Source organism: Lolium rigidum, chromosome 5, assembly GCF_022539505.1.
Source record: "Lolium rigidum isolate FL_2022 chromosome 5, APGP_CSIRO_Lrig_0.1, whole genome shotgun sequence".
Taxonomy (NCBI): domain Eukaryota; kingdom Viridiplantae; phylum Streptophyta; class Magnoliopsida; order Poales; family Poaceae; genus Lolium; species Lolium rigidum.
This window is the reverse complement of record NC_061512.1, coordinates 131,704,580-131,720,641: the sequence shown is the minus strand read 5'-3', so window position 1 is coordinate 131,720,641 and position 16,062 is coordinate 131,704,580. Positions and strand designations below refer to the sequence as shown.

Here is a 16,062-nt window from a genome sequence, read left to right as displayed (position 1 = left end):
TGTCATGTAGTTGGACTATCCCAAATAGTGTGGAGCTTATGAGAAAGCATTGTTTCTAATTCCTCAATATCGCAATCAAATATTTACAATAAGCCAACTAAACACACACATGATCCTATAGTCACGTAAAATGAAGTTTTTCTCAGTCACTTACTATGCAATACTTTTAGAATTGGACGAAACGATTGTATCTAGTTATGTATACTTCGATTTTCAATTACATGTGCTAGAACTTGCATTGGACGAAAGAGATGGATGAAAAAGTGTGAGGATAAAGAAACATTGACCATAGGAAAAAAATGACTCCTAATATGTGGAGAAGCAACATCACATGTGCAATCATCGATCCATCCATCTTGCCATGTAAAAAGATCCAACAACTAAAACATGGCGACAATGTGTATAACGTCCTTTTGATCAAGTTCATATTGTAATGATGTTACTTAGAACTTTAATTGTATATAATAATTTTCATGGGACAATAAATTAATAAATATATTTAAGGCATAGATAGTCATTTTGGTTTTTTAAACCTATGTGTCATGTTCTTCATAGGTAGGACTATGCCATGTTCTTTCATTGATTCTCTTTCAACCTATTTTTCGGCCTCCACCACTACTTTATTTTTCAATGCCACCTTCATCACTTACATTACTCCTTGCATCTATTTTCTCTCGATACTTTGGTGCCTCACAACCGACCTATCGCCATCCAAAGTGAACAAGAAAGGAGAACCACCACTGAATTTTATAGTGTGCACAACGCAAAGATGGAAGGCAAAACATTCTCCCTATCAAAGAATCAAGATAGGTCAAGATCTTTTTAACTTTCTCAAAGCAATTTTTTCTCAAGACCCCCAAACTTCATTAGATTAATTAACACAGAATTAGAACAATATTCTTAGCATTTTTCAAAAAGAAGAGAAAACGTGGTGGTTTCAAAAAGAGCCAAAAGCAGGAGCGGGGAGGGAAGAGAGTGAGGGAAAAAACCCTGAAAATATTTTCCTTGGCATATAAAAATGATATAGAAATCCCTAATTTTTTTTTCCCTCTACCCCGGCTGTCCCTATCCCCTCCCTCGCCGGCGGCGCAGCAGATCGCGACTGCACCATAGTGGATGATCACCTCCGGCGAACCCTAGCACCGCCGTTACTTTCCTCGTCGAGGTTTGTCATCCTCTGCCGTCTCCGGCGATTCTCCGGTGTCGCCCCAAGCCTCCTCCTTTTTTCTCCTCGGGCGGTCGCTTCACGCCTCCGGCGAAGTCGTGGGCGCGGGGTGCTTCCGGCGCCCATGGTGAATATCGACGAGTGCTCACTGGCGCTCGCGCCTGAGCTCGAGCACGCGCCGGCGAACCCGGACCCCTCCTCTATCTCTCCGGACGCATGGGAGCCCTTCGAGGCCGCCGCGCTTGGTGTCATGGGCCGGATCCAGCCGACCGTCCTCTCCGAGGCGCGCCGTGCTGCCGTCGTGGACTACATCCAGCGCCTCGTCAGGTGCTCCGTCGGCTGCGAGGTACCAGTTACTCCATTCCGGCATGCTCCAATCACTTCATATGCTTTCCTTACTGTTCCGTTGGTAGAAGAACTCTACAATTCCTTTTGCGTTGTGCATGAAGGACATGGGCAGGGCGTGCAGGTGTGTGGCGTTTATCTATTGGAGCGTGGCAATCCTGAGATCATGCCTGTGTAGCAGCAGCCTGGGGCGCTTTAGGAGGGGATTCCTCGCTGTTGTTATGATTTCTCTTTTTAGGTCATCGAATTGTTGCCACAATAACCCGCTACGCCTAGGGTTTCTGCTCACTTCATGGCTTCCATGCTTGCCGTTTTGTTTGGCTGTATTGTAGTGGCTCCAGTGTGAACCTAGCGATGGCGTGAAACAGATATACAAGTTGCTATATCTGGAATCATGCTATTTTGTATCTGTCAAGTTTTTATTGGCTTTCACTATTTAATTTTACTGTCACTTGTCTGGCGTGCACTTAAGTTGCCTCATCATATGGCTCGATTATCTGTTTAAGTGAGTGTGGATTAATGGGTGGCATGTGTCAGTCTTGGTTTAGAGGATTGTGCATAACTTTATGGTCATTATCTCTTTCATGTTAGTATGGTCCATTTGGTAAACACTCTTATCCTACTATATTTGTCTGTGGCAGGAAACAATATTTCTTCATATAATTTGTTTTATGAGGAAGGAATAATTGCATGCTCCTTACACTATCAGTTATTTAGGTTATCTTGGATCATTGTTCCGAAAATATCTGGCTGACATGTTACAACTTGATATAAATAGTCTACTTGGCACATAGGCATAAGTTGATGTTTTGCATGAAAATAAGTAATTGTAAAGGTGCTTTGCTTACAGCTCAATATGCTTTATGCTTGAGTATTTCACATGTTAAATATGCAAATAATAGTCACCATTCTGGACATGGCATTAGAGAGCAAACATGTAAATCACATATATTTTATGTAATTGTATACAGAAGTTGGAAATGAATTATTGCTTGTGCTTTTGTTCCCCTACTGAGATTGAGACTGATCTTTTATTATCCTTAGCAATGTGACAGTATGCTATACAAGTACGTAATTAACCATCTTCTGTTTTTTTCTTCTTCTGTAAATTAGGTCTTTCCATTTGGGTCTGTTCCATTGAAAACATATCTTCCTGATGGAGATATTGACTTGGCTGCATTCGGTTCTGCATGTTCTGATGAAAGCCTAGCAAATGAGGTACGTGCTGTTCTAGAATCAGAAGAGCGCAGGAAAGATGCAGAATTTGAAGTCAAAGATGTCCAGTATATAAATGCTGAGGTTAGCCTTCAGATTGCTCTTTGTTTTGTAGTTTTTTTTTTACTAATCGTCTATTCACATGCTTAGCTGCTGCTATCTACTATTTGTGAATGCTCCTTTTTGTCTATATTATATACTACTCGGCAATGACATTCCTGTGATTTAACAAACTGGTGATATCATTCTTGTCCTACCATAAATGGGGGAAGGACAACGGAATTATCCGAGACATGTGAAATATCTCTAATACCACTGATATTGCCATTGACAAAAAAAAAACTAGTTTACAGTGATTGTGTTGTGTGGTTTAATGTTTGAGGGTGGATTTGATCGGAGTGTGTAACTGTGGGAGGTCAAGTTGCTCGCCTGTGGCATGGGTAGCCAGTATCTGGGTTGTCTAGCTGTGACGCCAAAGAGGGTCCATGGCCTGGTAGCTGGAACGCTAGGAGGGAACTGGGATGCGATACTAGATTAATCTTTGGCTCTTGGCTTGCTTTGTTCATACTATTGGCCTGGCTATATATCCGACTTACAGACAACCCAATCTTATCTTGCCTATCAATTGCAACCTAAATTAATTAAGAGATAATGGGGAGTCAGATTAGCAGTCTTACCTCTGTAGCACTGAGAGGAGCTGGCCTACCAGGTGGGCCTCTGGCATGTGGGCGGCAGCTCTGGTAAGCGTTCCTCCACATGACAGATCGTGTATACTGTCCACCTCTGTGCTCTATTGCCATTTTTTCTTAGTATCTTGCATGCACAATGGTGCAGTAGTATTGCATAGATGATTAATTGAAGTCATTTTTTAATATTTTCGTGGTGAACTGCTATGAACAAGTTCTGGGTGCTGTTGAACATATTGCCATATATTGTTAGTTTTATCATCAGGACGATTTAACTGATGTGCCTTTCTGATGTCAGGTCAAGCTAGTCAAATGCTTTGTCCAAAATATTGTTGTCGACATCTCATTTCATCAGATTGGTGGGCTCCGTACACTTTGTTTTCTAGAGCAGGTAATGTTTCCAAGTTGCCACAAGTTTCTAGGTTGTATTCCTGAAAGTGCAGATCTATCATCTATCTGATATTTTATTGTTCCCTCTCCCCTCCTTATGAGGTAAGGCATGGGAAATAATTTATGATCAGTCTGCTCATTTCCAAGCATAATTATAACAATTATGTTTTGCAGATTGATCAAAGATTTGAAAAAGACCACCTTTTCAAGCGAAGTATAATGCTGATAAAAGCCTGGTGTTATTATGAAAGCCGCATCCTTGGTGCCCACCATGGTTTAATTTCTACCTATGCCTTGGAGACATTAGTGCTATATATCTTTCATCTCTTCCATGAGTCCTTGGATGGTCCATTAGCTGTAAGTTCCAACTTAAAAGTGTTTTGTGCCCATTTGTGATTATGGTGTCTATCATGTATCTAAGCTGCTTTAGGATGCTAACATTCACAATGGTGACATGACTATCTGCTCCTTTGCAGGTTCTCTATAGGTTTCTGGACTATTATAGCAAGTTTGACTGGGACAACAAGGGTATAAGCTTATATGGTCCTATTTCACTGTCTTCTCTACCTGAGCTAGTTAGTAAGTGAATGGAGCCCAACCTTTGTGCGTGATTGATTTTTTTCTGCTATAACTAGTAATCACATAGCTTTTCTTGCACAGCCAACTCACCAGGCGCTCATGATGATTGTTTTCTTGAGCGGGAGGAGATTCTGAAACAATGTGCAGGCAATTTTACTGTCCCTCCCAGCCACTATGAGAAAAATACACGACCGTTTTCTCGAAAGTTTCTTAACATAGTGGATCCATTGAAGCAGAGTAACAATCTTGGACGCAGTGTCAGCAAAGGTTTGTTTCTGGCTCTAGATCATTTATTTCGATGGTAGAAAGGATGATTATGCCTGATGTTATGTTGCAGCTTTTTAGTGACCCCCTCATCATCTGATTAGTAAGCGGTTCAAGACATCGAAATTGAACGAAACCCCCCCAAATTTGAGTGCTTGCATCACAGGGAGTTCAGCTCTCTTTTGTGGCGTTTGTTATGCGTGATAGCAGAAGTGTCATTTCTGTAACAGTACATCCCAATTACCCATGATGTCTGATTTGGCATGATTTCTTTTATATTGCGATTCATTATTCTGCTATTTCATCAATCATAGCACCATCGTCTCAGTTCACATAATGAGTGGTCGAATTGGGATCCCACATCCAGAGTTCCATGGTTGATACACTGTCCCATTTTTCAGTCCTTTGTCAACTCTTTCCAAAAGAATACTTTTTTTTTTCCGATTCACTCCAGTAACTAGTTCACTGCAACTGTTGCTTTTTTGACCGTCTTGCTTTTGCTACTTCCTCACCTCTGCATGAGTTTTTTGTACAAGGAAACTCTCAGTCATTTAATCAAGCAGCTCCACTAAGCTCACTTGCATAGCACACTAATGTGATGTTGAACCGCTGTCTCTTGTTGGTCTTAATTTGATCCACATGCATAATTGATTCTGGTATCTTGCACAGTGGCTTATGTGTTTAAGCTGTTTCGAGTATGTGTACTTTCTTGGCTTGAATTTATTTCCCAGGCCTAACTCCACTGCTGAATCACAGGTAACTTTTACCGGATACGCAGTGCTTTTGATCTTGGAGCCCGAAAGCTTGGGAAGATTCTTCAAGCACCTGTCAATTCTGTTGTGGATGAAGTGAATCAGTTCTTCGCGAGCACATTGAAGAGAAACCATAGCAGGGTACGGCCAGATGTTCAGGATACTGCAGGGAACTTAAACATTGAAAGAGACAACAATGCTTGTTCAACTTTATACAGTAGTTCCTTCGGTGATCTATCTGACCAATTCAATAGCATCAGTATTTCAGATTCCAGTAATCACGAGTCTGTGAAGCAAGAGGAACATAACTCTGAGGCTGAGTACCAGGAGAAATCAGTTATGAATGGGATGTCAACAAAGGGGTACAAAGAGGTGGATGGTGATGGAGGTACAACCATTGAGGATATATCAGATCTCACAGGGGATTACAGAACAAATTTCAATAATCTTCTCTATTCACAGAGTTGCCACCAAGATTATCCAGTTCATCAAGTTTACTATCCATTTCTTCCCGGACCACCTGTACATTATCAGAACAAACAGTCACTGAATGGTCATAACAGAAAAAACCCTTATGGATATGCCAGTAGAAATGGAATAATCCCTGGTCCTTATCCACATGGCTATTATGTTGTAAAGCCATTTTATCAAACTGATGTTCCTATGCAAGCTCATGAAGCAGTCCCCTACTTTCCCAACCCGGTATGTTTCCCTTATGAACATTTATGCTTATACAACTTGAAGCCATATTTTTAATATAATTTTTCTTGTGTTGCCCTATATGCCTTTTTGTTACATATTCCATGCATATAAGTACTTGCAAGAATGCTTTACTAATGTTCTTGTACTTGAATTATTGTCATGTTGGAGTTGCCATAGATTGTATACATAATATTATAGAACATATCCTGTTAGTTTTATGTTCCTATTGCAGAGTTGAGATACTCTCTGAAAGCTAGGCACTGTATTCGTGCTGCTCTGTCTTGCGGTTTTATCTTAGTTTGTCTCCCTTGATGGATATTGTAGAATTTGTGCATGGAGGCACCACCCACTGGGCGAGGGGAGAGAAGAAAGAATTATTACCCTCGGAATAACCATCAAAAGTATCACCGCTATGGCAGAGGGCACATGCCTGCAGATATGAATCATTCTGAAGAACTGAGGCAACAGCCACCAGTTTATGTTCCTGTCGCAGATGATCATGGTATTCCTTCATCCCATGCTCCACGGGATAATATTCATGGCAGTGGTTTTGTTCAACGGCCAGATAGTAAACTTGAGTTTGGGACTTTGGGGGCATTGCCTTTGGAAGTTAGAAGTGCCTCCCAAGATCAAGCTAACAGGACAAATTCTGCTGCTGACAGTAAACCTTCTGCACCAATGAGCTCTAGATCTCCTGCACATAATCCTGGAGCGGGTTATAGATCTATTAGAACGAGGTAACTATGATGCATTCTTGTAAAGCAATAACATCAACTGTTTTCATAGAGGGATGTGTAGCTAATCCCTACTTCTCTACTATTTTACAGCAATGACTATTGAGGCACACCACAATTAGTAGTTTGTTAACAGAAATTAAGGTCAGTTTTAGGTTGGAGCTTCTGCAAAGAATATTGATATGGCCACATGAAATTCTCACCTGAACACCAAGTTATAATAAGGAAACTATCCAGGTTCTCCCCTAAAAAAAACTATCCATGTTTCAAATGTAACCTTAAAAGCACACTTGTTCAGCTTGAAAATGCAGTTTTTTTTTTCTGGTTTTAACACATTCACTGCACGACTTCTCCACTCACTTCTCATGTGCAGTTCCAGCATTTACAGTTCTTAATCCCACACTACATCATTTGCAGGGATACTAAACCATATCATCTCAAGGACAATGGTGATTTCCCACCACTATCCAGTTGACTCCATATATGGTTTATTTCATAGCAGAGACAAGGCAGGCCCAGGGAAGGATAATTTTTTTTTCTTTGCGATTCAACCAAAAGATAGTGATACGTGGCGCACAGTCGGTGCAGCCACAGCAGAGGGTTACTCTTCAAATCAACCATCGTCATGTACATCCTAACTTGTTCTCCAGTCATCAGATTCACCTTGTCGCTCTGAAGAGAAGGAATTTTTGTTCCATGTAGAATTGTAGATACTTCGTCGCAGGAAGTATTTCCTTTCGTTTCTTGTAAGATTTGGTGGTCCCCTTTGTAGGGGAACAGGCATCGCAAAAATGGATAGGAAAAGGAGAGAAAAAGAGATAGTTTAGCTATGCGGTTCTGACCTCATGAGCATTCAAGAATTGCTCGGGAGCTCTTGTAGTGTTAAATCAGTTTGGGTCTTGAGTTGAAACTGGAAGACCCTTTGTCCGAAGTAACATTAGCTGCTTGATAAAAAAGATATGTGTGTGTATGAGCTGTTAGAATTAACAGTTTGCCTCATATGAAAGAAATTTTGGTTCTATTTTGCTGCATGTTCTATCCTGCATATCATTTTTAATTACTTGGGTTATGCTATACTGTTGTTTAGCTCTGTTTCAGGTTAGAAGAGGGGTCATGGTCTTGAATAGCGTAAGGCATGATTTGATTTTAATTTGTGTAGGAACGAGGGTACATAGAAAATAGTCAACATCCATCATATTTTTCAACTTAGGGCTCTATACCAGTAAAATAACTACTATATTAAACCTGAACTGCTTCGATTTTTAATAGAATTTTGAGCTTAGTTGAGGTTTAACGCGGTGACAACCTCCATACGTCAGTTTTTTGTTGTGTACGATTTCGGTGCTCTCTACGATTTTAGGGCCTACTTTCCCTCTTGGTGTTTGGAGACGGGATGTTTGTGTGGCCGTAGCTGCCAGGCTAGGCCAGTTCTATTCATGCGTTGTCGATGGTCAAAGCGGCGCCGACGACCATGTTCCACGCATGGCTCGACGCGTGCCTTCTCCATATCTCATCTCTATCTCTCTATTTTTCCACCGACCCTCACCGTCCTCTCCACCAAATTCCACCGGTATCCCCCTGCTTGATCTCTTGCCTACCCAATCGCTTTGTGTTGGCCGGCGTCCGCGCGCTGCTCCTGGCTGACGGCGGCGCGCTGCTCCGGGCGACAATGTCGCGCTATAGGAGCAGAGAGGAGGATGCCTGGATGCCGATTCAACTGCTCAAGATCGACGGATCTGGGGAAGTCCAGCGGCGGATGGATGGATTTGCCTCATGACCGGCGCGAGGGGACGCTGGCTAGCGGGCGACGAATTCGTTGCACACAAGGCGGCGGTTCACCGCCTGGTTTTCCTTTGCTGCTCTCTCGCCGCCGGCGTGCCACTCTGAATGATGGCTCCGCAGCGCGCAGTGGATCTTTTTCTTATGGATTGTGTTATCTTGTGTTCTGTTTTTTCTTTTGAAAATTCTTCTTCTTCGTTCTTCTTTCTCTGCTCTCTCTTATCCATGGCGGCCGAGGATGGACGTTGGTGGAGGCGTGGGGCGCTTCTTCTTTGATTCTGATGTGGATTCACCGGATTTTGGGTTTACCAATCCAGCAACACCGTTTTTCAAGGCTGGGATCGAGTTTGCCTGTTGGGTTCTTCTGAGGCCGTCGCGCTGGTCTGGGCATGTGGTCTGTCCCTAGAAGTGATGAGGTTGTCCTTGAGCTGCATCTGGTGGGCGGTGGGCTCCAATCACGCCGCCTCGATCCAACTCATGTCCATGTCACTGATTCAGCCTGCATTTGTCATGAGCCTCTCCGAGATTAGAAACCATGGTGTTGCAGATGTGGCCAGCGCCTTGTTACCTGATCAATTAAGCTAATGCAGTTCAGCACAATGTACCAGCTTATTAGGCGATTCCCCTGGTGAAGTTCCGGTCAGGTTTTCCTCCGATCTGGTCCTTTGATTATATTTGCTACATAGCCTCTACCTCGTGTTTGATTATCATTGGATACCTCTTATTTTTCTCAGTTGCCTACCCTACAGGAGTTTATAATGAACCCTCTGCAGTATGTTGTTTCAAGGGGCGCATTTTTGAGGTGGAGCATAATTGTCGCATGGGTCTCAAATTTGATGCAAATCGTGGTTTTACAAGAGCAGCCTATTACTTCAGTGCAGACCAGGTGTTAACTCTTTGGTCTGATCCATCTTGAGTTATTGGATTAGTTATACATGTTTGACAAATTCGGCGGTTCCCATAAGAACACTATATAAAAAAATGATGGATAATTTGTATGCATAGGATTTTTTACCCAAGGAAAACGCACTGGGAACATCAGATTATTAGCGACCAATATGGTTCTTTATGTCATTCATACTCAAATTTATCTAATCTATCTATACTTATTTTTCACTTTCCCCGCCTATAAGCTTTCCAACTACTAATCCTTTTACCATCTCCAGTGATATATATGTACATGGCTAAGTAGATTATTTTTTGAGTGCTGCTAAGTAGATTTTCTCAATTTCCTTTGGGAGGTAATACTGCCTATAAGTTCTCCATCTACTAATATTTTTACCATATTTAGTGATTTATATGTACATGATTAAGTGGATTTTCTTAATTTCCTTTGGAAGATAATACTATGTAAAATCAATACTTTCACGGATTAGCAACTAGAACTCGTTTATAATTTTCACATTACTATATGTCAAAACAGTTCTTCCTTTGTTCTCTTAATCTCTGCATTCACATTTGCACTCCACCCCTTAAAACACTTTCTCATGTGATTGTAAATTTACTCAAAAGTCTTCCCCATTTCCCCCTTTAGCAACTGTGCATCTCAATGTTTTTCTCTCTTCTGTCTGTTTTCTTCTCAACATACTCTGCATTCCTCTTTCTTCAGCCTACACCAACATGTTCTTCTGCTTTATGTATTCTATATATTATCTTTTCGACTCCTGCTTGAATATATTGATATATGTACTGAAAGATAATATTTATATTCAGGTCGCCGATCAAGTATCATGGCAACCATCCTTTTTGCAAAGATTTTGTGCGTGCTGCACACATTTGTGAGTATAGGGACCAAGAAACAAAGCAACACCTATATGAATTAGATTTCATTATTTTTGACCACGACGTACTTTGTTAATGGTTTAGATGGTTAATCTACTTAGTTACACTTATGAATGGACTTACAGTTAACCCACCTTATATCATATTACTCTCTATACAGAGCAGTTTAAGACATGAGAACAATATATGGCTATAAGATCTTCCACACTATTTAGGGAGCATAAATTTAGTTATTTTGAATTCTGAGAAAATGCATCCTTTTGTTCTATGCTTAATAATAGTATATGGTTGTCACGTTTGGTGTTGTGACAGTAGATAATTATTTATTGTGCAAGTCGATAAATTAATCAAAGAACTTGACGCTTGCAATTCTTTGTGGGTACTGCAAATCTTCTGAAAAGATAGGTACATGCTATCTTTAGACTTGATTGTCCTTTTTCTCTTACCAGTAGTTCCACCACTACAGTCAATGGAATTCATCAGCCCTGTTCTGTGTACTACAAATCTGCTCAGAAGAAACTTCAGGCTGTCTTTGTTTGACTTGATGCTCATTTTTTTCTCCAGTTCTTAGCATGGACACATCCTACTTTGGTATTATATAAGTGTGTATAAAGTTCCCGTGTTGTGCATATATAAAAAAATTGTAGTTTTTCTTTTGACTACAACTAGAAGGTACAGATGAGGTGACTAAATGGGTGTAAGTTTTCTGCAAAATACACATGGCCCTCCTTCCTTTTCTGTTTTTTACCTGCTTTCGATTCTTAGTTTTCATCTTATTTTGTCATAAAGTACTTGTACTTGAGTTTATTCATTATTCCTAAGCTACTGGAGATGGCAGTTTCATCAATGAGATGTCTACTCAGCCTGGGTGATGTTATTATCTCTGGTGATCGTTTTTCTCTACATTTAGGTGCTGGAGCTCATGTGGAAATACACTAATGATTAGATGGAGGCACCTTCAGGAGTCACCAGTATGAAGGCTCTCCAAAACTGTGACACTAATCTCCTCCAAATACTCTGATTAGTCCCTCTTTTAAGATTGATATCTTCAAGTACTGCAAAATTAGGGTGTGCCCCATCGTTATGTTATTTCTGTTTGAATGGCCCAACAAAAGTAAGTAAATTGTTCGGTGATCTGTAGTCACTCAAAGTTGTACTACAACATTATTGTTCATGTCTTACTATTTGGATAGCCTATTCATGCAACATTAGGTTGGAGATAGAGAGATAATAATTGTCTTCCTTACAAGTAGAGGCAAACTTTTCATTCGAGAACAAATGGTTTATAATCGATACTTAGTTGGAAACTTTTCCTGATTTACTAATTTGAGTATTTCATCTTAATTCTACCGACCTCTCAATTGCTTTAAGTACTTTCCATAGGTCTTCCAAATGATGACCAGTAGGTTGTTTGGGGCACCCGATCACCTTGGAAAGAGACAATCTTTTCATGCTATGTCATATGATTATGTAAGAATGATGTTGTGGGATCTGTTTAAACTGATTATGGTATCAATGAAAAAGTTCCATGTTACTGGTCAGAGCCCTGGCAATATGAGAGGAAGCGAGGAGCCACCTGAGGATTTGTGAAGTTCAGGAACTCTTAAAGCTGGAGACTGAAACCACCTATATATATATTGGTGGATGACCTAGCTGTTGAGCTTGACAAGTTAATGCTCGGCATTATTTTATTGTGGTTTAGCATGAAAATATTTGAACTTTGCTACAGTTCTCCTAATAAGGTGCGATGTGCGGAGTATCCATTTATGGATAAAGTCATGCATTTATGAATAAAGTCTCCACGAATTTCTAGATGAGTTATATCATTTTTTTTATTTTCTCAGTAATTAATAGATGTTTTCCCATTTCTATCACTTGGTGCAGTATCACTTGGTGCAGTATGTTTGGTTAGGAGTTGGATGAATAGTATTTATTTCTGCTCTGTTTTACGGGTTCATGCATAGAGGGCCAATTTTTTACAGCTACATCGATTTATCTCATTTGTCATTCTTGCCAAGTGAAATCCCCATTCTAATCCCTTTGGTGTATCGTTCTCTTGACAAGCACACATAAGCCATGGACTTGATCCGCTATATTAGCACCATCTTTGGAATGCCCAATAGTTGAAGCTGTCTTATTTGCACTTGAAGCAGATCCAACTACATACATTAGCATAATCTGCATCATGTATCATGTTCAATGATACTGGACAAAAAAAAACTTTGAATCAGTCAAATTACAAGACATACCACCAGGTATGTGCGAAGGTGATCGACTGTCTGGACTTCTCCAATTGCATCTTCTATCATATGCAAGGCAACAATTGGTAACTAACCTCTTGCAAAGTTTAGATGCATGGTTATGAATATTTTAGTCTAAAATCCGCTGGTGACACTGGAATTCCTATATAAACAAAGAGGAAACATACAAACAAACATAGTGAGATATCATATTAAGTCTTCACTGTCATTCTTCTCTGTGTAAGTGAGGACCTTACTCAGGGGAGCAAGTACATTTTACCATCCTTACATTCGGAGTCATTGGCTCATGCATTTGTCCAGATACTTGTGTTCATGTCAGTGCGCTTCATTGCCAACAGAATAGTGTCATGCCAAAGGTTTTCTGTTATTTACATATATTAGCTCATGCATTTGTGCGGATTCTTCTGTTCATGTCACTTGCTTCTGGGCATATATAAACACTTTCTTTCATGCTTATGAATTAATTTGATGGTCGTTCTCTCACTCCCTGGAACCTTCCCTACATCAGAGCAAGGCATATGTAGTTCAGGGGCCCATACATATAGAGATTGTTAATATTTGATAGTATCAAACTTATATGTAGCTAACTGGCTCGGACCACTGTACCTTCAAAGAACTGAAGCAAGAACTAAAAAGAAAAACAATGAACAGCTCACGCAACCCATAAAAATGGAGATGCGGGTAGCTAGCTGGCTAGCTTTCCTGATACCCTTTGTGCTTTTTTCTCATATGAGCGAGCAATGTCAACATGATTCCTTTTCATTTTCCCTTCTAACAGTCACTTTAATTACCAAACAAGAAACTTTTCTATTGGAGCCTAGAAGTGGAGAAATTTAATTCGGCTCCCGGGTGCATATGCTCCCTCTACCAAAAAATCATATTTCGAAAAGACTTGGAAAAACAATTTGAGGTAATGTTCAGCATGCCACAAGAGAGAAAGATTCGCGTCCACGGTCCTTATTTGCCGACTCCAAATCTAAATATACAAATATAGAGCAGTGATTCCCACAAAACCCTCAATTGCACCACGCTGTACTTGGCAATCTAATTTATTGATCCGTAGTTAAACACAACTATTTTGCCAATATGGCTACGTTTCTTCATTGGTGGATACGACTGTTATTTTTAGATAGGGTTATATTATTTAGATTTGTTTGACCAAGTATATTCTTTTGGTCCTCCCATTCTGGTTTAGGGTTATATTATTTTGAACAATGTTATATTTATGTTATAGTTTTTTTTAGCTTTGTTGAACCAAGTAGTCTTGTTGATTTATAGTTTTTTTTTTTGAAAAAGTTTGTATCTCTTCTAGGTAGATCATGCAAATTTTACCAAAGTGAAGGGTTATCCAAATCCATGCCACAAAGATCAAAAATGCATAAACAAACATAAACACGAAATGTTGAATTCCTCAACCACTACGTTCCTAGAATGCATGTCCATGTTTGCAAGCACGTTAGCGGCAGCAGCCCTTCGCGAGACACCTCATTCAAAATCAAACACATGGCATGCGATGCACTCTGAATCGACCCGCGGCTCAATAACAACCACTAGACCAAGATTAACCAACAATTAAATGATAATCTATAAAAAATCACATCCAAGCGAATGGACAAAAAAGTAACTACATTATTCACGCACCCACAAATATTAACCGCACCGAAAATTTACCATCAATCAACCACCATATGGCGCGGCGTGCCGCCGCGCCAATCATTGCTAGTAATAATAAAGCATGGAAGTCAAAATAGAACTAGATAAATCTGATTTCTATATTCAGCGTAAGTTTTAATAGAATATGGTTGAACGTCAATAATGTTGTATTCAATATATAATTCCTTATGAGATGTATCAAATGCGCATTATTTGTGCAGGGTGATTTGTTCATAGCTTGCTTGAATGTAGTTTGGTTGTTCTAAACATCCAATAATGGTGCTTTTTTTATTCGTTCCTTTGATTGGTGATGAAGTACTAATGCTTGCATGTACGGAGTACTTAAGATTTGGTAGCTCAATTATTTTGGTCAATCGTTGCCTTTTTTTTAGAAACACCAGTCACTCTTGCCCACATAGGCACGTATATCTTGATTTATTGGCGCACGCAAGATGTCCCAATCTAGTTATGTTTTTCGGTAAAAGAATACGCTTCTGTCTTTGTATCACCTTTTTGATAAGTTGAATATGAAACCCAACTTCAGTTCAAAAAGGGTGGCATGATGAGTGCTGATAGAGTTTCCTTCTGGAGTCCCTTCGTTCTGCACTCAACTGCCCCAAAATGCATAAGAAAAACAATCCATATCGAATTGCAACAAATGTTTGTATATTGGAGCTGATAGATTTCACTTCGAGATTTCCTTTATTAAGTAGCCACAAGTTTTACGGTTAATAAATTGTTTTTATGAGAATATTAATTTTTCTCAGATCATGACCGCTTAATTTGCGTTTGTACACATACAAAGGCGCAAATCATATATTATCTTCTTAGAGGAGAATAGTTGAGCTCAATCCGATTACATACAACCAGCCAGCATTTGCATCAAACTATGGCAAGGCAATTAGGTCAATTGAAGTGGGAGCTACAGGAGCGGTAATCAAAGATGTCATGGGAGGTTTCTTAGCGGCAAGTAATAGCTATATTTCTTGAATTCCCTCTCTCGTGATCGACCGTCAGATTCTACTGCACGCGCTTCTTGTGAGAATCAGGGACCTCTTGCCCACGAGCGGCTGAACTAGGAAATGCTAACCATATGAGCCACTAACCTTTTGTATCGGGAGACAAATATAATCTGGACTATAGATAGTACATGTTATAAAGGTAAAAACATGATATTTTTTGCGAATTCCCTTTTGTGCTATTTTCCATTTGTGTCAGTTATTTTTGATTGCGGAATTTTATTCAAAATTCAACCTAGTTGTGCAAGTTTTTTCACAATTCCCTTTGTACAATTCCCTTTTATAAATTCAGTTTAATGTTTTCTATTTTTCCTCTTTTGTTGTTACTTTTGTATAAAAAATCATGTTATTTGGACTATTTAGTTCCCTTTTTTGGGTAGTGGTTTTTAAGATGGGAAAAATAACGGGCGGGAAACCACTTGCAACTCAAATGAACTACCACTTGCAACTCAAATGAACTATCCCAATTTTTATTTATTTGATACGCAAATTCATGTTCCTTTGAACCAATTGTAATAATTCCCTTTATCGGGCTTGTGGTTTTTTAGGGGGGGAACGTGTGGGAAAATCACTTGCATCTCAAATGAACTATCACTTGCTACTAAAATTAAGTATTTTTAGTTTCTCGGGTAGGTAAATATTTCCATTTACCGTTGATAAATAATAGGTAGATGGTTTGATAAATTATGAGGTAAAAAAAGTCCCCGAAATATTCTAATAAAATTAGCTTTTCGGA

The 16,062-nt window shown here is 39.7% G+C and overlaps 1 protein-coding gene across 2 annotated transcripts; it reads left to right on the top strand.

The window, feature by feature from the left end:
* The first annotated feature begins 1,014 nt into the window (after window positions 1-1,014).
* On the top strand, window positions 1,015-7,856 carry LOC124653075. 2 transcript variants are annotated; one of them, XM_047192126.1, is made up of 10 exons: window positions 1,015-1,511; window positions 2,624-2,809; window positions 3,710-3,802; window positions 3,976-4,158; window positions 4,278-4,380; window positions 4,462-4,647; window positions 5,401-6,098; window positions 6,423-6,835; window positions 6,926-6,976; window positions 7,250-7,856. In XM_047192126.1, exons 1-9 carry the CDS (start codon window positions 1,290-1,292, stop codon window positions 6,936-6,938), a joined length of 2,097 nt encoding a protein of 698 aa, XP_047048082.1. In that variant the 5' UTR covers window positions 1,015-1,289; the 3' UTR covers window positions 6,939-6,976; window positions 7,250-7,856. The 2 variants fall into 2 exon arrangements, with proteins under 2 accessions (XP_047048082.1, XP_047048081.1); XM_047192125.1 differs by lacking the exon at window positions 6,926-6,976.
* The last annotated feature ends 8,206 nt before the right edge of the window (window positions 7,857-16,062 follow it).